The 23479-nt window shown below is 44.5% G+C and overlaps 1 protein-coding gene across 3 annotated transcripts in view; it reads right to left on the bottom strand.

The window, feature by feature from the left end:
* Positions 1–8550: 8550 nt before the first annotated feature.
* arnt2 (aryl-hydrocarbon receptor nuclear translocator 2) overlaps positions 8551–23479 on the bottom strand; it is a 40872-nt gene continuing 25943 nt past the window's right edge. For all 3 annotated transcript variants that reach the window (XM_036543445.1, XM_036543444.1, XM_036543446.1), the window contains 10 exons: positions 23174–23308; positions 22267–22341; positions 19878–20029; positions 15084–15159; positions 14816–14939; positions 14410–14509; positions 13860–13998; positions 13423–13588; positions 9674–9819; positions 8551–9441 (listed from right to left, as the gene is read on the bottom strand). In XM_036543445.1, the coding sequence (XP_036399338.1) occupies positions 9343–9441; positions 9674–9819; positions 13423–13588; positions 13860–13998; positions 14410–14509; positions 14816–14939; positions 15084–15159; positions 19878–20029; positions 22267–22341; positions 23174–23308 (1212 nt within the window). In that variant the 3' untranslated portion in view covers positions 8551–9342. The remainder of the gene's footprint in view (positions 9442–9673; positions 9820–13422; positions 13589–13859; positions 13999–14409; positions 14510–14815; positions 14940–15083; positions 15160–19877; positions 20030–22266; positions 22342–23173; positions 23309–23479) is intronic.

Genomic DNA, 23479 nt, shown 5'->3' with positions numbered 1-23479 from the left:
CATGGGAAATGGCACGCCGTGGATTAATCTAAATAGTTCTGCATTGTGTGTCTGTGTAAGTTCCTCGCAGCCCCGGTCTTCAAGCCACTTCTTTAGAGAAATCAAAAGACAGAACAAAAAAATCTTGATTTTCTTCAGAGCTGGACCTCAGCGTATTATTATTTTTTTTTTGCATGCGATTGTTTTTTTTTTCTTTTAAACCTACATCTGTTGTATGTGCGTGTGTGTGTGTGTGTGTGTGTGTGTGTGTGTGCCTGTTTTATTAACATCACAGAGTTACCACTGTGCATGAACAACTTGGTGAATGATTGGTAGTCACTTTTGTTGGGTGAATGGAAAGTAGAAATCAAACAGCAGGTCTGCTTCAGGAAACACTTTTCCTATTAAATGAGATTTTCTCCATGTAGAAACCGTTATGTTATGTAAGTATGGACTAGAAACATTGAAAAGATAGAACAACATCTAGCATCCAGAGCTCCAGTTAATACCTTTGAAGTTATTTAGAAACAAGCAGCATATTCATATTATCCTTGACAGGCAGCAATGACCTGTGGACTGCCTCACACAATCACTACAATCACTGAGTGACTCACGTAGTTCATCGCTTCAGTTGGCAGAAACAAACCTAGGGCTCCTTGGAGAACAACAGAAACCAATTAAGCAGCACTCTAAAACAAATCCCTCTTAATACAATGCATAAAATACAATTTAACCAAACAAATCTGACTCCAGTGACGCACAAACACTAACTAACAGACACAGCTGATGTGGTGCAACATAATGATTATCGGAACTGAGTTATGGGAAATGAATCAATTCATTTCAACACTCGGAATGCACTGGACTACAGCAATGCACCTTTTCCTGTCAGAATGTCCAAAAAAACCCCAGTTTTGAAATTATTTTTTGCAAATCACGACAGGAAAGAAGTGAATATATGCAAAACTTCTGCCAGATTTTTGTTTTTGCTAACAGTGGAAAAACTAGACAATACAGAAAGATTTCCTCACAAATGCTAAGGAAATTGGAGAATGTACACTTTCAAAAGGCTCACCGGACAACTAACTAGTGTTGGCAGAGGTACTGTAAACAGTACCCTCTTCATGAACTCCAGGCAATAAAAGTTCGAGAAAGGTAGACCAGCCAGGCTTATCTGAGCAAGACCACTGCAAACCCCTGCCAGACACTGTACTCTTTGAACCAGCAGGTTCCTGACCTACATCATTTTGTAACATTTAGTTCCTGGAATGAATGTATCCTAAACACAAGAGGAAGTGCAACATGCATGCATGAAACCAAGCCAAAAAAGTATTCACTGTACATCTGAAAGTGCATAAACACAACTTTTCCAACTTATTAACTCATGTACTTGCACTGAATTGCACAATCTTGGGGTTTCATTTCAATCAAAATGGTGGAGAGGTGTAGGCTGTTTGACACGTGCCTGAAAAGGTATGCACCATACAGAGCAGAGCTGAGTAGCGTAGGTGAAAAAATCACAGGTATCTATTATTGAATGGAGCAAAACATCACAATAAACCCATGACCAGTGTTCAGAACAGAGAGCTAACTGAACAAACAATTCATTGGTAGGGTACTCGCACTCGGAACAGTATTCAGCAATGTGTTTGGACTGATCAGGTCAAACTATCAGTGCTTATCTTTAGCTGTACCTCATTTGCATTGGATGTGTACAGCTTGCTATTGGCTATCCCTTGAGCCAGGCAGTGGCCTACACTAGAACTTTGCTGGCCTAGATTGTTTATACTTCTGAAGAGTTCTCAGCTGGAAGCGTTCGATTACTGCCAAGTCACAGACAGGGACAACAAGCATTGTCTTAAATTTCGGCTGTGAAGTGTTTCTTGCTGCCAGCGTCTCTCTGGGCAATTAAACCTCTTGCTTTGGAGCCTTGTGATAGTTATCTCTTAATACCTCACATTTCACCCTAGTCCTCTAATATTCATTGCTCTTGCAAAATTCAGAAATGTTTAATATCCAGAAAATGAAAGCAGGAAAGATTTATTTTTATGATCAAATCCTACATGAAACCCCCCTCATCTGTATATATTGAAAAGTAGGCCTTTCCCTCATGCAAAGGATTCTTTACCATTCCATGTCTAATTCACTGTACATTCTTCAAATGATCCGACAGAAGTCTTACTAAGAGACCTCAAGCAAGTCCCTGTGTTTTCAAAGTGTTTCTCTGAGGGAGTACAATGATAAGTACAGCTACATTTCAACTCTCGCAGCCTTGTTTAATTACTCTACATAAATCACCTCTGAGCAGTGAATAAAATGCCTTCCTAAGAAAACTGTGAACACTTTCCATATCAAGTTTCTCAAACTGACACACTCGTTTTGCACTGACTGAAAGAGCCTGACGCCATAAGAAATTCTTTTTTAAGAAATCAACATTTTATCTGGCACATACTGTGTTATGGAGGAGGGTCCTAAATTCTAGGTTCACTCACCAGAAACAAGGATAAATCCTTATCTGTCCCATATGCTGTAAAGGGCACTGAGGGTTCGTCTGTGATAACTAAACCAAAGAAAGGTGTTTGGCTAGATATAACATGCATTTATAAATCTGCCTTGTAAGGGCCATTGGCTTTGTGTGTGCTTTGTCTGGCTAGCGTTAGAAGTTTTAAAATAAACACAAGTTCAATTTATAAGTGTCAACTTTTATATTCTGTAAACTGCTGACTGTTTTTTCGGAGAAGAGTCCTAGGTTCCCCTTTAAGCCTTTGACCCAGTTTTAATCGATAGCTCGCTGACAGGATGTGTGCAAATGGGAACGCAACCTCTTCAACTGTAACTCTGTTGTCCATTTCCCAGGTTCTGCATCACTTCTTACCTCAGATGGGTCAACCCCACCTGCACACCACAGGACATTCTGGCTCAAACAGCCCAGCACAATTTCCGTACCGCTCACCCCAGAGCTCATAAACCTGCCCAATGTCATTTTCACTGCTTATCACATTAGCATCACAAGACAATAGCTACGCCGTGGCACGTCAAAGCTGCTGCAATAAAAAGGACTTTACGTAAATGGGGAGAAATTGCTTCAGAGCCTTAAGTGCCCCATGGCTGGAATTCACAAAAGCTTTGTTTAACGATGTTGAAAGATGGCAATAACCCTGTTCCACCTCGCCGAGGGTAAGGCCAACATCCGTCTGTGCCAAAACTCCAGATTATTCAACAGGTCTCACTACCTGACTCACTGCCTCTGGGAAGATGATAGCAATAATAACACAACCAGAAGCTCTCCCATTCACGTCACAGCTAATGTCTCCTGAATGTTTTTAAAGCCTTCCTGACATTCAAAAAAAAAAAAAAAACCCACAAACCAGAACTTTCTTTTCTGTTGACGCATGGAAGCTCATTGATTTTGTGGCACTTAACCACCAGAGAATTCATGCAAATTCTGTATTGCACATAGAGAGAAAATGTTTCACAGTTTTGATTTCTGTCCTGAACTTTTGTAAAAATACAGAGAGAATTTTGGAAAATAACAAGCAATCGTCAACAAGTTTTGTGCTTAGAGCTGCTGTTACAAGTCTGAAAAACTGTGATCTTTTGATTCTGTGGGGGTGTTTACAATATAGCTGTAAGACAGATAGCCATATTCCCATGGTGAGCTCCTAGGTGACAATGTTAACAGGATGAGTGAAGATTATACCTGTGAGTTAGGCGACTGCATTCATACCGCTAAAGAGCCATACATGCCACTGACAGGATTTTTTCCTTTCCACAAAGACAGAAAACTGTGGGTTTGCAGCAATACAAATAAGGATTTCTATTTTGGTACAGCAAATAATTACTTCTACACAGGTGCTGGAGGACAGGTGTTAGCCTTGACAATTGCTGTATTGTTGCATGTGTTAAGCAAAAGGTAAAGAAAGGAAGAAAGCTTTGATTTTGTGCACTTCCACACATCATGTCAAAGGAAGGCCAGAGGGAGCCAAGCCAGAACTGGTGCTGCCACTTCTTGATGGTGAATATGTTGGTGGACGCAGCTGTAAAACTGACAAACCAGTACCGCTCTCTACTCAAAGGAGCACAGACAAAGCACAGAAGCTCCCTCTGAACCCGTGAGAGACCAGATGATCCCTTTTCTCAGGTGCTGAGAGAGTGCAGACGCTCGGCTCTGTGCAGTCTCCACACAGGGCCTGCATGATTAGAATGGGAGCCAAGAGGAGATTCCTGCTTTCACCACTCTTTCCCCCAGAGTCTTCTGAGCGCCACAGTGCTCCAACGAAATGAATATAAGAATGGTCTGGATCCCACTGCCTGACACCAGCTCAGGAAGAGGAATCTCCTGTAGGTCTCAGCCCAGGGCCTGGATGGAGGCAGCACATTTCCACTGTAAGATGGTCCGTGGACGAGGTGGGGTGTAGCCTCTTACTCCAGTTGTAGTAATGACATCCCTTGAGGAAAAATGTGGTCTGTGTGGTTTGTTGTTATATTCTTTAGGCTATACGCAATGCTCATACCATCCAAACATACATAAATGCAACTTGGAATTATTGGCATCTAGACAATAGCATGCATTCAACTAATTCAATATGACGGCTCATATATGTACGTGTACACACACACACACACACACACATACGCACACACATATATATATATACATATATACAATTAAATGGATCCAACTGATCATGAATATATACAACTTGTAAGTTATCACATAGTAAAAATACATGTAACTACAACACAAGCTACAAGAGTATTGTAATTTCAAGCATTGAGCACAATGTCATCCTACACCACAAATGATTTTTCTTGACTGGAAATCTATGGGAACTCTGGCTCTGAGACACCTACAGAAAACAGCCTTGTCAGGCACCTGCAACAACAATGCTCTAGCAAGTACAAGTCTTTTCATGCGATACATCTGGCTGTTAAAGCAGACATTCATAATGAACTAATGCAATTCACAGGCAAGCATCTCCTGTAATGGCAGCTGATATTGCGTGCTGGAATCAATGTCCTGGGGGGACTTTCCTGCTTCTCGTGACTTCACCGACTTCTCTGATTGAAGTCAGATGTCTTTCATCCTCACAGACAATAGTGCCAGTCCAATTACTCTATGGAAATAGAAGTATGCTGCGAGAGACAATTGAAAAAAGGGCTCTGCATTGCATCAGTCACAGGTTGCCGCAGAAAACCAGGGTACACACGTCAGATCAGTTGCAAAATCCAAACTCTATGTTCTTACATAGTTCCCTGATTATGAATACTTGCAACATAAAATGGATTTAAGATATTGCCACAGCACAGGTACCCACCATAATTCCTGCGTATCTTTCCTGGGTATTAAATATCACCGAAGACTCATAGCTGCAGTCTACAGGTTTACTAATCATATAAATACAATGCCCCTGACTGAAACACTTTCTACATACATGGCCGGCTGTTTATCAGATGACACAGATTACTGTGCACTGTTTATAAGAGCAAGCCTTCCAAGACGTTACCTATTTATCAGCATTTGGCTGAGAAGGTGGAGAGGTAGCTTGAAGCACCGCCAGTTAATTACATGGGCTTAGGGTACAGACCCTGCGAGTCAACCTACTCCCGCAACCTGTTCAGGAACATGGCCCACGGATTGGCAGAGGCCTTGTGAGGTTTGGTTACGGGCCAGATTTGACTGAGGCTAATTTGCATGTCCATGCCGGCAAAGCCCAGAGGAAACCATGGCCGTCTGTCGGAGGAACCCGGCACACGCAGCGGGCTACAGGAGGATCCTGTTCAGATTCTGTTCCCAGCTTTGGGTTTTTGAGCTCTCGAGATGGAGAGGCAGCAGATTTCTTCCCTGCCGACTTCTTCCTAATCAGTTGCACAACTAAAGTGGGAAAACAGCAGCTATCAAAATGCACTCAGATGTAAAATCATTTTGGTGCCTGCGTTGGCTCCCAGGTAAAACAGAAAAAAAGAAGACTACTAACATTGGGCACAGCAGAAGAACAGAAGGAGAGACAGCACAGACATGCTACACTCCAAACTGTCATCAGTAGCACTCAAAATGTGCATGCCAAGTATCACTCTAGAACAATGAACACGTGACCCCAGGGCATGTTACCATTTTGGGACTGACTGTGCTCTTTTAGGTGAAGACGGGGTTGCTGCCAATCATTTATTAGGGCCGTAAACCCTGCAGACTTTAAGTATGAATCTACATGCAGAGGCACAGGTGGGGGGCCCAGTCAAACCTGAACTCTCGCTCACACAGTAACCTGTCTAGAGCTTGCACTACTGAGCCCAGAGAACGTCAGAAAGGAATTCACAGAGACAACTCAAGAGTACACCACAATGCCATGAAAGAATGCGGGGTTAAATTAAAGACATATTCGGAGAAGAATTGTGTAAGAATTCACCTGATGAGTGGTTCGCCTAACTGAGCTGGGAGAAAAACATATCTTGCTGAAACGTGCAGATTTCAGAATAAGCTGATCACTCGTCCCAGCGTGGGTGGTATTCGGTAGGTAGCGGAATCCCAATTTTTCAGTGGTTTACAGATTTTGAAGCGTACACCCACAACAACCATTTTGAATTTCAGTTAATGAGCTCTTCAGATGTCAACTAAATTAATAGAAAAATACCGGCTCATCATGTTGCAAATGTTATAGTCCACCTACGATTAGTAATTGACATTGATAACCGTAAAAGAGAAACATAACGTTAAATTAGCACAACTGTTTTATAACCATAACTGTTGTGTAACCATTGTTCTTTCACTACATGACTGTGTGTGTCATATTAGATAACCCAGCTGTAGGATGAGCACTGTGTGGTGTTCATTTAAAAAACATAGCAGTGCTGGTTTGTTTTTTTCACTGAGTGAAAATGAGTGCAAGGGTTAAGCACACTTGTGAAACACACCTTTAAGAAAACACAGCCGTGGCTGAGTGATGCATTCTGGGTTGACAGAGGCCACCCCTGGCCCAGTTAGCCGGTCTCCCGAGGACTGGGATCGGTCAGCAGACGTGAGCTCCTCCCGCTGGTGCGGCAGCCCCAGGGGATGATGGGAGAACGCCCTGCTGGGCGTTTTCACACGTCCACCCCGCTTCCTGCTGGAAAGGAGCTGCCGCTCGTGACCATAAAACATGTCCGGGCGGTCCAGCGTGACACATTCTCCTAACTGAAATACTGCCTTTAAAATGAGGGCATGCTGGATCTATTATTTGTTTAGCAAGCAGGACCAAAAAGCTCTACATTGTTTTGACAAGAGAAAAATGTTTAAAACAACAAGAACTCAACAGGCACAGATCAACAGGTCTGACCCCTACTGGTAAAATGTCATTACAGCAGGAGCTAGTCACTCATGCTCAAAATCCCATGGGTGAGCAATTTGTTGCCTGTGGCTTTATTGTAGTGGCCTAAGTGACCGCCCACAGAAAGCCTGTGAGCTATGACAGGACAGCCCTTGTGTCACTGCAACATCCCCTGCTTCAAATTCATTTTTTTCAGGCTTCTTTCATTGAAACATGTCCTGAAACATAGGGTTGAGAGCTAGATGTACGTTATCGTGGCCATGCATCATTAAAGTACTGAGGTCATTTTCATAGCCATCATCTTCCCACGGATATAAAACACATTATTACGGCTAATTTACTGCTAAAAATACAAATGTTTGTGAGCACTCATTTTTGTGTTCGATCAAATGTGTTTTATTAAGTCATGCCTATGTTTGGAGCAACGCCTGTCCAAGTCAGGAGAAAGGCATTCCCTTTGAGGCTATCTCAACAAATAAGGATAATTTTCTGGGACAAAATGAAGCACATTCATTGTGGGGACTTTTTTTTAGCAATGTGATCAAAATGTGTTGTCAATAGCACCTTAGGAGTCCCGGTATTCATCGATAAAAAGCATCTGTACGTTTGCAACACTGGAGTTCCACTGTGTTCGTGGCAGCAGTCAGTCAGTCAGGGAGCAAGGGACTCCACTGTTTCCACAGACACTTACTCCAGTCAAAGACAAAATAAAGGCCAAAACAACTGAACTCTATTCTCCATTTTATCTACTATTAGATTGGCTAAACGTATTACCTTTTAACTGTAACACAAAAGAACATAATGCTTTAATGCTAATATCTACTTCTCAACACTTCCATCTCATCTCTCAGATTAGAACCCTACAACTTGATAGCCATTGCAACTGAGCTCACAAATGAACCAAATGTCTTAAGCAGGCAAAACAATAATAAAATAAATAATAATAATAAAATAATAAAAGTCATGGTCTGACTGCATAATCACACACAAACAAATACATCCTTATATTTATTGACACAACACATTTGTTTATAAAGTTACACAAAAATAATGGATCACATTTACACCATTTTTACAAGTCTAAACTCAATGTACAATTAACAAGCTAACTAAAGATTGATAGTTTAACATGTACTGACATCACACACAATATTAAAACTACACAAATATGTATAGCTGTGTATGTTTAGGAAAAACAAAGTAAACATAAAATCACATTATGTACAAAAAGAAAACATCCATCTGATTTCGCAAACGGATTCTGATCCTTCTCTCCTTCAATGCTACACATGATACACATTTTTTGTGTAAAATATCCCAACTATAAATTACTTTTTTTCCTTTAAACAAAGATTAGATAGCGTAACAAAGAAATGTGACTACCCCAAGGACACAAAATACACTGGGCAGTGCTTTAACTGCGTGACACATTATTTTTTTCCCTTGAAAAGGCCTGGAGGCTGGTGATATTAGCTTTATGAAGTGCACTTTAAGCTTCACCTTGATATAAGCAAAATATTTAAAAATGTCAGTTAGTTTTCTGTTACTTTTTTTCCCACCAATCCAACTGCATCCTTCAATGCTTGAATTAGTTTACCTAAATTATGGAGAGCGCCACAAATACAATATTTCACACAGCAAGCTTAATGTAAAGCTGGCAAGTAGCAGAAAAAGTATGTCAGACTGTTTGGCCTCACTTGACCTAATGCAGTTTGGCAAAGCTGTAAGGAGGAGGAAACTGGAGGAGTCTAAACTCCCACTGGAACTCAAACAAGATTCAGCGGAATATGATGTCACGTGCGGATTAAAAATGAGACCGCTTTATCCTGGTGGAACGCCAATTTGCTGGAGAGCAGTCTTTCTTAGGAAGAGGTGACGTACATGCGCGTTCTTGTTAAAATACCCACGGGAAACGCATTTGTTTCGATGCCCTGAATTACCTCCCGTTTACCATGGGTGTTTCCTGACATTCGGTGCACTCTGGTGTTCGCCTGGGCGGAAAAAAAAAACGATGATGTTGCTGCTAAGTTCCTGGCTCCCTTCCGCCTCAGCCGGGCCGTTACTCGGAGAACGGCGGGAACATGCCCAAGTCAGCGAAATCCTCGATGTTGTAATTGGCCGTGCCCTGCGTCGGATCTCCTGCCATCGGCAACATGTCCTGCGATTCAGGAAAGGAGCGTGTCAGTTTGGGGGCGGAAGGACAGTGAAGGGCTGCTGAAAACTAACAGAAGTGCTGCCCCGCCCCAGCGGGGGCTGTATGGGCCCGTTTGTATACTGGTGTCCAGCCAGTTCATGAGGACTCAATGTAAAACAAACACAGTATGGCTTTAACATGGTGCTCCATACAGAGAGAGACAACAGTGGTGGTGTTGGCTGTGGGGAGGGCCTACCTGAAAGACCTCAGTTGTGCTGGGCTGGGGGTGAGTGTGCTGATCGCTGCCCTGCTGGCCGTGGTGCTGGCTCTGCCATTGCGACCACACCTCTGAGGGCCGGCCCTGGAACTGGCCCCCACTCTGTCCACCTTCAGCTGCAACATCAGTAAGGGGAGAAGAAGCAGGTAAAGCCTGGCGCCCACCATATGCCAAAGGGCAGTCGACTGAACTGAAAAAGCCCAACATTATTTTGCATGTTTTGCTCTGGCGCGCGTTAGTGTCGTCTGTTTTGAGTTACCATCGTATTGGGGGCCAGGACAAACCTACCAAGCTTTAAAACTGGGCGCACAAACTTAGGCATTCCCAAGGTTTCGAGTTTTTCCATCTACATTTGCATCCCCTGCACACTGTGAAGACCTGTGGTCAATGGCTATGATTCATTTCAAGGAAATGAAGTCATTTCCACTGAATGGTCCAGTGAGGAACAATTCTAAGCAGAAAAAAACCTCTGGGGAAAACTGTCGAGGTTCCCTTCCTTTTGTTGCACAGCACATTACAGACACAATCCCAACTGTAAGATGGATCTTTATGCTGCATTGTCAGCCATATCATATTCTGACCAGATGGCCATCTATTCTGTGGAAAAATCAATAAACAACACATTAATGGGACACACATCTGAAGGTCCTCCCTAATTACTTACCCATATAATGACAGGTTTGATTACTTGAGGACTCTTCTCAAAACCATTTTTAGTAAATAGGTTTTGGGCGCTGTTGATAAGAAAGCTGCTTAAAGCTCTCGTGGCATCTGTTCTCATTACTGACAAGCCCAAGGCCCACGCCTTGTATAGGCATTGGTTGTCTCTGGGAGAATGAGCCCCACTCATAACACAGTCAATGGTGTGCCATCTTCCATATTACAGACCCTTACTGACCAGCCTTGCGGAACGTGACGCTAACAAGTAAACCGATAACGTGGGTTCGGATCCTGGTTAAGACACGCCTACGCACAGGACAGTGGTCACTCGAAGGAAAGTAATTACACTGAGCACGACACGGGGAAAGGGAGTCTTGATTTTTCATAATTTAATGACATAGCTGAAATCTAAAGAGCGGCAAAAGCCCACGCAAAGGGGACAAATTGTGCAGACGCATGGGAACTCTGCATTAACAACACCTCTGCCGAGGCGTATCTCTAACAGCACCTCCAGACTGTGCATAATTTTGATTAATGTTCACTAAGTACTGTGAATTACTGTGAATGTGCTTACTGTGAATTAGATGAATTAACTTTAAGCCTATTAAAGCTTCTCCTCTATTGAAATATTAAAAAAATACTTGAAAAGAAAATTTAATAAGATGGCACTTTTAGAATTGCAGAATAAGGTGTGTGCTTAGCTCTTTGCATCCATCCTTGGTTGTTATGCAATTCAAACGTTCACCCGTTTCAACTGAAAGCATCAGGTGGCTGATATTTCCAAAGCTAACATCACTGTGACAGCAGCTATATACGGCACATCTTCTGTGATTCTTAAATAGCCTGGTTTAAAAAAAAGCATTAATCATTACAAGATCCGTAATTCATTGCACATTTTCCCTGCATTGGAACAGCATGTGTCTTGAATTCTTTACTGCTGACGGAACGCTAAGCTCCACAAATCTTACAACTTATCTGCTCGTGAGCCTGTATCCACACTGAATCCTAGCTCATAGATGAACTGTATCTTGGTAGATGAGCGAGCTTTGGGGAATGATCCCGAACAGGTGTAGTATCAGAGCGGGTGCCTGGGCACAATGGGCTCATTCGTTCGCTGCCGGGAAGGCACACCGTAAGGCTACTCCATCTCTCGCTCTCTTTTTTTTGTTCTCAGCACATACCACACAGCGACCACCACCCTGCTGAGCTGACCGTGCGCCTTTCTCGTCCCTTCATGTGTGAAAAATCCATCAACGGGCAGCAACACCCATCATTAATTTCACCTCGCAGTGTCCGTGGGGAACTCTCGCTGCTCGGAGGTGGAAGAATTATGGGTCCCACCGACTGCTAACCAGGTCAGACATTCATAATCATGATACAGCTAATAGGCTTTTCAAAAAAAAAGATGACCAAATGTTCACTTTGCCTTATATCACAGCAGAGTTGGGATTTTTTTTTTAGGTGGGGATGCTCATTTCCAATATATTTCCCAAAGACAGACCATAGTGCTGCTGCTGCTGTGTGGAAGTTATCATTAGGATGTATAAAACCAGAGGTAAGCTGTCGTCAAATGATTGAATCCTCTCCATTCCTTCAACACATAATCCTAAATTCTGTGACAAAAAATAATCATAACAGGGCAGCAGACAAAAGGAAGCTCACAAATCAGCTCTGGAGCAGAAATAACACGAATTCCAAATATGTTTCTAACCGTTCTAATTTTAACCTTACGTGTTCGAAAACCAAACCGCAAATGGCTGCATGAGAAAGAAAAGGAAAATGTTCCATTTAGTTAATGAGAGCAAATTAAAAAATAATCATTTGGACATGGCTTGCTAATGCCTTCATTTCCTCACCAGCTGGTAAAAGTCCTCTGGGTTTACAAAGTCATTTAAGGTTTGCTGTTTGGCACTGTCCAAATACAAAGTGGAATTTTAATGCCACCCTCCTAAAATAAATTACTAATCAAATGGAGATGCAAATCACATGGTCAGAACAGCCAAGGAGAGGGCCAAGGTATTTTCCATAAGGTTCTGTGGCTACAGCTACAGAATCAAGGTTCTCCAAGCAACACACCCAGACCTAGATTTGGTTTAGGCTGCAACATACATTCATTACTTTACATTACAATCATTTAGCAGACACTCTTATCCAGAGCACCTTCCAGCACAAAATAACAGAGGTGTATCCATTCAAGTTGAACGAGCAACAGTGTCAAATCAGACTAACAACACTCCCAGACCAGTGAGTGTGAGCATAACACTATTCAAGCCCTACCACAAGTAAACTTGTGCAAACTGACTAGACAAGGGAAGTGAATTATACTACCGTACACTATCAGACACTAGATATATTCATTCCTCTTCTATGCTTCAACAGGTCTATATGAATATATCAATAAACAAGTCCAATTTGAAAGTAAGTAAGTTTACACAATAAACCATGCAAAAAACATTTTCCCCAGTACCACTGAAAACAGACATCACGTCCAACACCTTTCTATTAATATTACTAGAAACCATGTGCTCACATTCCATATGATTTGGGCTGACATTAACCACAACAAATTATGTTTGAGGGAAGGAATTTGAAGTGTTTAATAATGACACATGTAAGTTCAGAGACCTCTCTTTGAAAGAAAACCATACTAATTATGTCATCTCCCAAAAAAAGTCTTCACTTTCATCTTCACACTTTATCAACTGTATTGGAAGCAGACTTGCTTGTTGGCAGTAAGCACTGCGATGCACGACAGGCTAATGAAAACCTACTGCTGCTTGTCTGAACCCTGAGCTTCGAAAGCCCACTCTCCAATCCAGCTTCAGAGCAGGACTAAAGGGCACAGCGTTAGGCTGTTACCAGGCTGAGTCATACATCAGCACTGCAAGAGCTGACAGATTAATGTCCGAGTGGGCAGTCATCTCAGCTGCTATTGTGCATATTTTGCCTGTACTGACTTTAGCGTGCACGGCTAACGACATGTGCTTTCTGTATGTTGAACGCGGTGTCAGAAGAGGTCTGTGCAAGTCACCCCCGGTGACCTCACAATAGCGTGCAAAGTGTCTCACCGAAGGCCGCGTTGCGATTGGCCAGGCCGGAGTAGGCGTTCCCGCTGGGGGAGGAGGTGGCGGGGCTGGAGAGGGGGCTGTAGGAGGACGGGTCCGCTTGGTAGCTGTGACTTGAGCTGATGCCAAACGGAGACGACTGGGCCTTGCTGGACTGGGAGGCTATTTGCTGAAACGGGGCAGAGACACGCGCACTGAGCACGACCCGCTCAGGGCGGACACCGCACACACAATGAGCGCACAAGGCAGTAAATCTCCCCACTCTTATGTGTTATTTACGCCCATCACCAGAGCTAGTGGCGCATAACTGCGTCAGAGTCTTTAAATTACGATTCTCTGCATTATAAATCCCGCTTAAGCTCTGTGGGGTTAACGTAACACTGAATTTCACACAGTGAAACCACCTGGGGGGGATGAAGGCGGCCCCTGTGCATCCTCACCTGGCCGGAAAACGGAGGCCGGCTCCCTGTCCAAGCCACCTGGCCGGGATTCAGCTGCCGGGAGATCTGGGCAAGGTTCTGTCCTGCGGAGGCCGATGGCTGGATGTCGTTGACTCCCGGAACGTGAATCACGGAGGAGCTGAAATGCAACCAGCCCCCGATTTCATGCGTGAATAAGAAAAGGATTTAAAAAAACTAATTTCACTGCATTTGTATTTGCTTTGTGGACACCACCTTCAAGAGAGACCTACAGGTCTGACCCCCTTTTCATACAAATGGATGGATTTCCACTGGTGCACCTAAGGTAATAACCTCAGCTCCAAGGCACAGCTGTGCTCCACTAGGGGTTCAAATACACAACCCTCAAGTGCAGAGTCTGCTGCTTCAGTTAACCACTGCTCCACATGCTTGCACATCTATTTACACAGTATTATATTATCATTACAGCTACGGTTACAGCCGTAACTCACAGAAGCACTTTAAGCCGCTGCATATGAAAGGTGAGCCTTCCTGAAAAACACAGAGTGGTGTCCACAGGAAATACTCGTACCTGAAGCTCTTCCCAGAATGCCCTGGCTGGAAAGGGCTACCCTGAGAGTAAAGCTGCTGCCCACTCGCTGTGGAGGATGGTACCATCATCTTCTTATCGGCTGCAAAATTGAGCAGGCATTTAAATGGACGCCCAAAAAGACAGCAAAGACCTTCTGAGCAGATGTTACAAAACACTATCTGACATCACCTTGAAAGAACACAGATAAACATATTCTGCTCAACTAATGGAAGCGGTAACAAAAAAAGAAAAACTGAGGCAGAGGATCTATTCTACATAATTGTTACGTAACATATTAATGACAACAGATGCTACAAGATTCACAGTTCCTCATTTCCAAATCCAAATTATTTCTGGCTTTTGTAGAGTGAAGCAGTCAGCAAATGAAAGAGTTTTTTCCACTTACACCCTGAAATCCCAGCATACATGTCTGCAAAGCGCGGGTCCCTCTCCTGGGAGAACATGGCCTCTGGTTTGTCAATGGACTTCCCTGCTTCGTGCACGGTGCCAGCCACACTGGGGACGGGAACCTGTTGATGCAAACATGGAGACCAGGTGGCTGAGCCTCCCTGAGACACCAACGGACTGCCGCTTAAAGGCAGGGGGAAGGTGGTGGTGGTGGTGGTGGTGGGAGGGGGGGGGGGGGGGGGGGGGGGGTTTGTTGGAATTTGTACCTGGGAGAGGTCATAGGCGGACAGGGCATCTCTCTGGTGGACCTCCAGTTCGGCCTGCTGCTGCTGCTGCAGTTGCCTGTAAACACAATCAAACAGGCCGGCCAGATCAGCACTAGACAGCTCGGGACATGCCACCCCGGCACAGAGAGGCAATTACCCTGCAGCAGCTTCCCTTGCTATTTATAGCCACAGCTGGCCAGTCCAGACATACCTGTACTGAAGAGACTCCTGAGGCCATTCAGTGAGTTAAAACCTGGGAGAGTTTTGGTCATGTATACAGTACCAAACATTTTTAAGCCTGGTCTATAAAGGACATTTCACTGATGCCATCTTGTTACATCCAGCTTAACCTTTTCCACGTGATTGCTTCTGAAATACTTGACTTGTTCCCAGACGAATATGAAATCATTTTCAAGCCCCAATTAGATATACATGTTAAATGGTCATTCAGAGGCCAAGTATTGATACGTTCTCAGGGAACAACTTTAACTAAATTTAATATAGAACACAGACTTACATTTGTTACCAATAAATATAATTTAGACTCAAATATGCATGGAAACATTTGTACATCGTTCATCTGTAGTTGATTACAAAATACATAACTACAACAAAACACCTGGGACTCGAAAGGTTTGCCAAGATTCTTAAGAATTTGTAAAACCACTAAAGGAAAAATAAGCACAACCTTAATCCTTCTGAGGACTCAAAATTTAAGAGGTATGCAGTTATTTCCTACAAATCCCTTCGAAATAACCCAGTTTGAAATTTCCTGTTTATGTGGAGCAGAGTTTTTTTTTTTTCACCGGTCTACAACTGAATCCTACTGGGTTATTCTGGAATGCATGGCTCTCCATTCAAGAAACAAACTTGAGTGTGATTCTGTGCGTGCCCAACCGAGGCAGTTATGATGGCCTATGAGCAATCTATCAATCGATTCATGTCCTGTTTACTCTGATCAAGTCCACCAACAAACAATACTCTCCAGACAAACCGAAATAGAGGCCTCCCTCTCCCTCAAGAGAAACAGCAAAGGTACTTCCCGAGAGACTAATTGGGTTGTTTACATCTTGAAACATTTACAATCGAGAGAGGGAAGAACGGCGAATGGCAGGAACTTTTGTGTCCAGCGTTCAAGAATGCGCTGGCAGTGCCAAAGGCCTGGACCCGGCTCGGAGCCCTCATGCCACAGCGGATCAGCGCAAAGTCTGTCAGGCGACGAACGTAGGCAGCTATAGTCAATTTAAGCTACCAAATCACAGGGGCGACTTCAAAGAAACCCGTCACTTAAAATAACATCATTTTTTACGGCAGCAATTACTCCAAAGCCCCGCTTCTTCAAGCAGTGGCCAGAAATCTTCCCAAAATGTACACATGGCTGAATTTACAGCCCTGCCCCGCCGCTCTGACAGAATGAGGTGAGGCGGCCGGGTGCACACGGGGTCACCGGGGCCTTACGCGGGGCCGACATGACTTACGCCCTGCACCCGCCCGTCACGGGGAAAGACTGACGACCGTTTTGACCGCAAAATGGAAGAGCGGCAACATTACAGACGTGGGCCGGGACTCCCACCTAACCTCCGGGAGCTCTGTGCACTCCCACAAACGCATCCGCTGTGACCTCCGCACAAACAGTTATGAGAGTGCACACCTCCACCAATAGGGGGCGTGTGTGCCCCGCGAACAGAACAGGAGCGCCAGGATGAACTGGCGGAATTTCGTTTGTTGAGTCCGCTCCTGGTTTCAGACTAGCTCTCATTAAAAATCCGACAACGGTGCGGAGAGGACTCAATCAGTCACTCAGCGACTGCGGAGAACAGAGGGCGGTATTGCCATGGCAATGAGGGGAAGCAGAGGAAAGGTTCAGGGTTTATTTTTTCACCACTGCAAGCACTGAGAGGGTCTGAGTGTGAAGATGTAATGGCAGCAGGTAGCTCAGCAGGAGAAGAATATTAAGGGGGACAGAAAGGGTGACTTACGCGTGCTGAGGCGGGACAACAGCTTGGGTCTGCTTTACCGGGTTCCGCAAATTGCTTTTTAGACACAGGGATTTGCACAAACCAGCCAAACGGGAGGTTTAACTTTTAATAGCCTGTTTTATGGATACAATTTAGAGTGAGCCGAAGTTATTTACGATTGCAGTTCATTTATTTTGGTTACGTTCCCGGGGAACTCTGACACATTAAAGATGCGCAGAATATGTGCATGTGATTTCAATAGCCGCTGCATTCCTCAAGAATCTCTGCTCGAGATATACGGCCGCCTGGCCAACAGAGTGTTGTTAAAAATGACTTCAACAAACAGTCCTGGCGTAAACTGACCACAGTCCCCTCTCTTCCGGGGAGCCCCCAGAGAATTCATCATTACCTTCACGCACAAAAATGTGGATCTGGGCCACACAGCGACTCCGTTGTAACACTAATGGAATGTCACTGAAGTTGTTACACAACTCTGCAGAATGTCTACGACAAGGGAAAAAAGAAAATAAAACAAAATTTTTCCGCAGAACTGGTGATGCTATGGATTGTATCAAAATTTGCATAAGCTGAAAAGCCAAAAAGTCCTTTGAATTTACTTCATCGATCTGGTGAGTAGCAGTCGAGCTGGATTTTAACCGCTGCTGTTCTTTCTAGAAGATGCACACTTTGTAGAAAACACCTGAGGAAAAGCACAGTTCACACACATTATGACCACCTAGCCTCTCTAAGCAGGGAGACAGTGTACGCACACAATCGATAAGGAGGACTGTAACCAGTAAAGTGTGCCGCCAGCTGATACGGGCCTGGGAGGAGGATAGTGGTGCAATCAGTAGGCCATTCTAGAAGCAAAGCTACTAATGTCTCACGCCTGCAATCCAATTCTCAATTCGCTGTGCTATCTGCGGCCTGCCCTGCATGACCCGCTGGCTTCGCGAATCGTCAGCAGAGACGCCCACATTCCACGGCATAATTTCCCCATGAGCACTGGGACCTTAAACTGGGGTAAACTGGCCCGCTTTGCACGACAAGGCCGTATAACTCATGGGGGCTGAATTCCTCTTCACTCACGTTACCCATATAAAGCGCTCTTTAAACGCGGTCCCCCTTACGCTCTGCCAGATTACATGGCATTTCGATCATCGTTAAGATAAATACTCTAAATTTGTCCACGTCGTTTAGTTTTTACGCCACCTATAAATATGGGGAACAGAGACTGTCCCTGTTTCAGGCTGTCTCCACAGAGACGACCAGCCATTCCTAGGCCTGCTCCGGAAGGTTCTGTACTTCGAAATTCCATGCTCGCCACTGGAATGCCCCCGCTGATGTAAATAATGAGCTCCTCGATGTTGCTCCAAATAACTTCCCTCCCCCATCTCCTCGGAGGTTAGGGAATGTCAGATTCTACTTGCCTGGTTTGGGATGGGCGCACTCTGATGGATTCGTCCCAGTGAAGCCCCCCATTTCCCCCTCTCTGCTGGGCTGTGATTTACACCCTGTCAGCGAAACCCACTCTGCGCCCTGCGCCCCGCTCCGGCCTGCAAGCACGGCCCCGGCTCCGGGTTGCTGCACATCCGCCGCGATGCTAGCGAGCTAAATCACGGGGAGCGTGTGGAATGAGCCATCACGCTCAGGGGAGTGGGGGCTAGGGGTCTGGAGTGTCCCGCCATTTGACAAACGACGCTCCTTTTTTTTTTCTTTTAATAGCGTTCTGTAAATCTAACAAATGCAATCAGTAAAGGTTATACTACATTGGTCTTCATTCCAACCGTAAAAAAACCTTGGCAACACTGTGCGTCCATTATTAATGCGATGAGAATGTTTACAAAGTTAATCCAATCTCCTTGTGGATGGGCAGAGGAAGTGGTAACAACAAGTATATTGAAATGTAATATAAAACAATAACCACTCCTGAAAGTACCTACGTGTTAGCTGTATGAAAACAGCTAAGGTAGCAAGCAGGTTAGAACTGCAGATCTGAATAAGGAAAAACACAGGATCAAAAATGTGCCTATTTACTTTGGGTGGGAAAAGCAGATCGCAGTTTCACTGAATCAACGTTTGTGCAACCCCGGGCTCTAAGCTGCTCTGTTTTTCCGATGGAACCTTCCTTAAGATGCTTCCTCTCGCCCATCGTTCTGCCAAACCGGATGACAAAATCAACAAAAACAAAAGCGCTCCCTGCTGTCTGAACACAGATACTACAGCCTTAGAGGCCCGCATGGTGCTGTCTGGGGGGAAAAAAAGAGACTATCCTGGAAAGCACCATGAACACATGGCAGGTTACTTATTGCGCATAGAGCAGCGGAAGTTCTCCCGTTGGATTAGCCGCGCCAGAGGGACCAAAGCTAACAACACCTGAGGATAGCTGGAGTATCGAATGGAAAAAAGGAGGCCATAACTCAAGCCGTTCTGTTTTCATTTAACACATTATTATCAACATGTAAATCAAATGCGGGCAAATATTATTAAACATTTCCTGAGCTGCTCAAAAGAAAGAAACATTGCTTACATTCTGCAGGGCTAGAGCCACTTCCTGACAGACAGGCAGCTTCCAGAAGATTTAGAGGCTTCCAGAGACTGCTGTTCATTAGCGGACTGTTACAGAAATGCATGCCAACATCTGTGTGAATGCCTGGGTACCAGAAAGCCCTCTGAATTCTTCCATTTGTTATTTTGCCTCTTTTTCAGAAACTGTACACATGGCTACACCGAAAAGGCAGCGGTAAGGCCTTTTTCCTTCTGAATTCTGATGAGTGAGAGTGGAAGAAGTGTGTGTGTGTGTGTGTGTGTGTGTGTGGTTGGGGGGGGTACTTACTTGACATTGGTGTTGGTGCAGATGATGTACTCAATTTCGTCAGAGTAGGGGTTCTGGAAGGTGAAGCTGCTGGTTCGGAGGAGCATCCACTCCCTGTTCTTCATACGGAATCGGTACATGACTGATAGCACCTGGCCCTTCAGCTTCACCACCTGAGAAAGGCACAAGACAGCTCCATGGCATTAATGCCTACATCTAAGCCTCATGCACAAAGCAGCACAAACACTTACCTTAAGAAATATACTGAACACATCACAGGGACAATTACAGGTACATTTTATTTACTGACATATGTATATCTCCAGAATGACATACAAAGCAGACGTACATCTAATAAAGCCACAAGGACAACAGTACACGATGTATTTGACTATGATTCAAAAAGACAAAAGAGGTAAAGATTAATGCTGACTTCCCTAAAGCATCAATGGGATGATCATACAATTTTTATGAAGGTACATCACAATCTTATAAACAATGTTTCAAGTACAGGTGTAACAGGAAACTTGATATGTTTTTGTCATGATATGCTGTCACATAATTAAAGGTATGCAATATTGTGCTATTGCTCTTTATGCTACCTCTATTCATATTCATGTTCCACCAGAACTTTGAAAGACCACAGTCTCTATGTAAGATAAAATGATAAACCACAGGGCCAAATTATTTGACAGAACAGAGGAATACAAGAGGTATCTTACTGCCTCTTACATGTGTTTGCAAAGCCATGTGTGCCACTGTGTAAGTTGTATGTTTGTGTCATACTGATACCAATACTTTAAGTGACAAAGCCATTGCAAACATGTGTGCACTGACATATGGAAGATACGTTTCTGTACCTGTAACTTGCCACATTTGCATACTGCGAGCATGAGTCTGAAGATCAAATTCAGTTTTGTTTTGTGCCCTCTGCTGCGATGCGTGCTAAGGAAACCCAAAGCGATAGTGTTCCCCCAGGTTTGGATTTTCTTCCATAGAGCAGGAAAGAAAACCTTTTCACAGTTTACAAAGGAACGAATCCGCTTCAGCTGGCTTCCAGCATCTTCATCCGAGAAGAACTACTTCCTTCTGTAAATAGAGCCGCCCGCCACACCTAATAGCGGGTGGAACAGAGGGACAGAAAAAAACAGATCCTACTGAGGCTTTCCTACCGGGAGGAAGATATACTGCACTGTGCGAGAGGAGATAGGACAGGGGTTGTTGTTTTTGGCAGGCCTCTTAGGCTCGGTCCTGTCCGCTCCTTCTCTTACTATTTGCCCAAAGGATTCGATTCCAGGAAAACAAAGGCCTTCAAGGACAGCAACCACGCCGAAACAAATGAGTAATTATTTCAACGCTTCTCCCTTCCTTCGGCTGTCAACCCAAAGCGGATAACGCCAATGGATGGGGAGGTTACGAGCATTCCCTTTAAGGGAGAGCACAGGGCTGTCTTATGCCTTTCTTAAGTACTGAGTGTAATTACTCACTGCTTTTACCCTCCTCTTCTACCGCCATTCTTGAAGCCGCAGTAAATTACACGAAAACATCACACAGCTGTTGGACACTGTACCGCATCTCACAGGTTCATAAACAGACTGTTTTTTTGTACCTTTTTCTGTTACTTAACCGCAAAACAACTCTCTCCAAAAAAAAATTAGAACTTTAGTTCAAATATGCCTCACCCTACAATTCTCAGCCAGACATAACTTTCTGTGCCGTGCCGTTTCACTGACAGTGACTGGAGTCAGAACAGGCCAGGTGCCTTTCAGAGCAGGTGGACCTGAGCCCTGCTAGATGGGGGTTCCATGTTCAAAGGCCTCACGTTCATAAAGGACCCGGTTTCCACAGAGAGGCTTTTGGAGATCTGCCACGAGATCTTTGTCGAGAGTCAACACTTGTAACCTTAAACTTGTCGAACAAAGACAACTCTGCGGCTTATCCGTCCAGTTTTCCCCCTACCGCAAACATGGGTCTTTCAGCTGACATGTTATTTTTCAAGTGCAAAGACACAGACGGCATTCCATTAAACAAAACTGCGAGAACGCTAAGGACTGATACCGAGCCCTGTAGATACCCGAGACGCCACGCAACGGCCTGTGGTTCAGATTTGAAGGGGTGCCGCCAAGATGAAGGCTGGACGTGCGGCGCTAAAACTCCGATTTGACCTCAGCTGAAAAAAAAAGTCTGACAGAATCATTACTGCAAACTCCAGCAGTCAGTGACAGTTGGCGAAGCTCTTCATTACCGGGGGAACACGCGGCCACAAGTGCTGCAATAACAGAGCGGCCGTCTGATTGCTTTCAAGCGATGACATGGTGATTGCTCATCGCCGCTCCTTGGCAGCGGTCTCCTTGGAAACTGTCAAGTTTTTTTAGGGGCCCGGTTCTTCTTCTTCATCATACTTACTCACCTGTTGAAAACTCTCGCGCAGGTGACTCTGGTCCTCCGGGTGGCAGAACTCCAGGATGTCTTTCCCCAGCAGGTCCTTTAAAAGCAAATTAAGGAATGAATTCATTAGCGTAAAGCTGAGATCAATTTCAGAAGGCCCGAGGCCGTGCTGGGTGCACATCGCCTCATGCCCCGCCATGCTCTGCAAAACAACAAAGACCTGGAACGTGTCCAAGAGAGACCATGGTATCAAAAGAGAGAAAGAATCCGCAAGCAGCAAGCAGCCCCGCTTTAAAAAAATCATCTAAGCCCGACACCCTGTCTATCAGCAAAGAGGTGATGTTCCCTCCATGTCTTTTAGCAGGTCTTTGATTGTGCCTGCCATTTCAGAGCATGGCTGGAGTTTGTAAACAACTCCGAACTGCATACCATAGAATGGAATGGAATGGGATGGAATAGAATGGAATTCAGACAGGCTCTAAAAAAACAACTTATAAATTAGTTAATAAAAATATGGAATCCACTTATCTGCAATTGAATATTGACAGTTTATAGTTTAGAACTGTGCAGGGAGCAATATATTTCCTAAGTTATGTTTATAAGTCTGTGAATGGAATTTCTGTTCTGTTTTCCAGAGGGCACCATAAAGGACGTATGCTATGTCTGGCGTTACACACTACGGCAGATATTAGGAACGGGAGGGAAAAACAAGGCATGATTTATAAAACAAAACATTTACCTCAAGTGGCACCATGTCTGCATTCAGCACAGACACACTTATCTAACCCACTACTCTGCAAAATGTGGATCTAATTAGAAGCAACAAGCCCCCACCAGCACACGCACATTCTTTACGGAGGGAATCACGACCCCCTCCCCATAAGCCCGCAGCTCACTCCCTCACGCAACAGCCAACCCTGTGCTCCTACCTGGGGCTGGTATCCAATCACGTTGATGCAGCGGGGGTCGACAAAGGTGATGACGCCATCCGAGTTGTGGCGCGAGAGGAACTCAGTGGGGACCGACAGCCCATTCATGTCCATGGAGACCGGGCAGCTGGTGACCTACACAAGGAGCAGTGACACCTTGTGTTAGCTAACCCACTGGCTCACTGACACACTGCCACACTGACACCAGCGTTGGCTTACTGACACACTGACACCAGCACTGGTTCACTGATGCACTGTTTCTTTTATAGTAGCACTCACTCACTGACACACAAGCACACTGGTACC

The sequence above is a fragment of the Megalops cyprinoides genome, chromosome 13, assembly GCF_013368585.1.
Source record: "Megalops cyprinoides isolate fMegCyp1 chromosome 13, fMegCyp1.pri, whole genome shotgun sequence".
NCBI lineage: Eukaryota > Metazoa > Chordata > Actinopteri > Elopiformes > Megalopidae > Megalops > Megalops cyprinoides.
The sequence above is the reverse complement of the archived record's forward strand: the minus strand, read 5'-3'. Positions and strand labels throughout refer to the sequence as shown.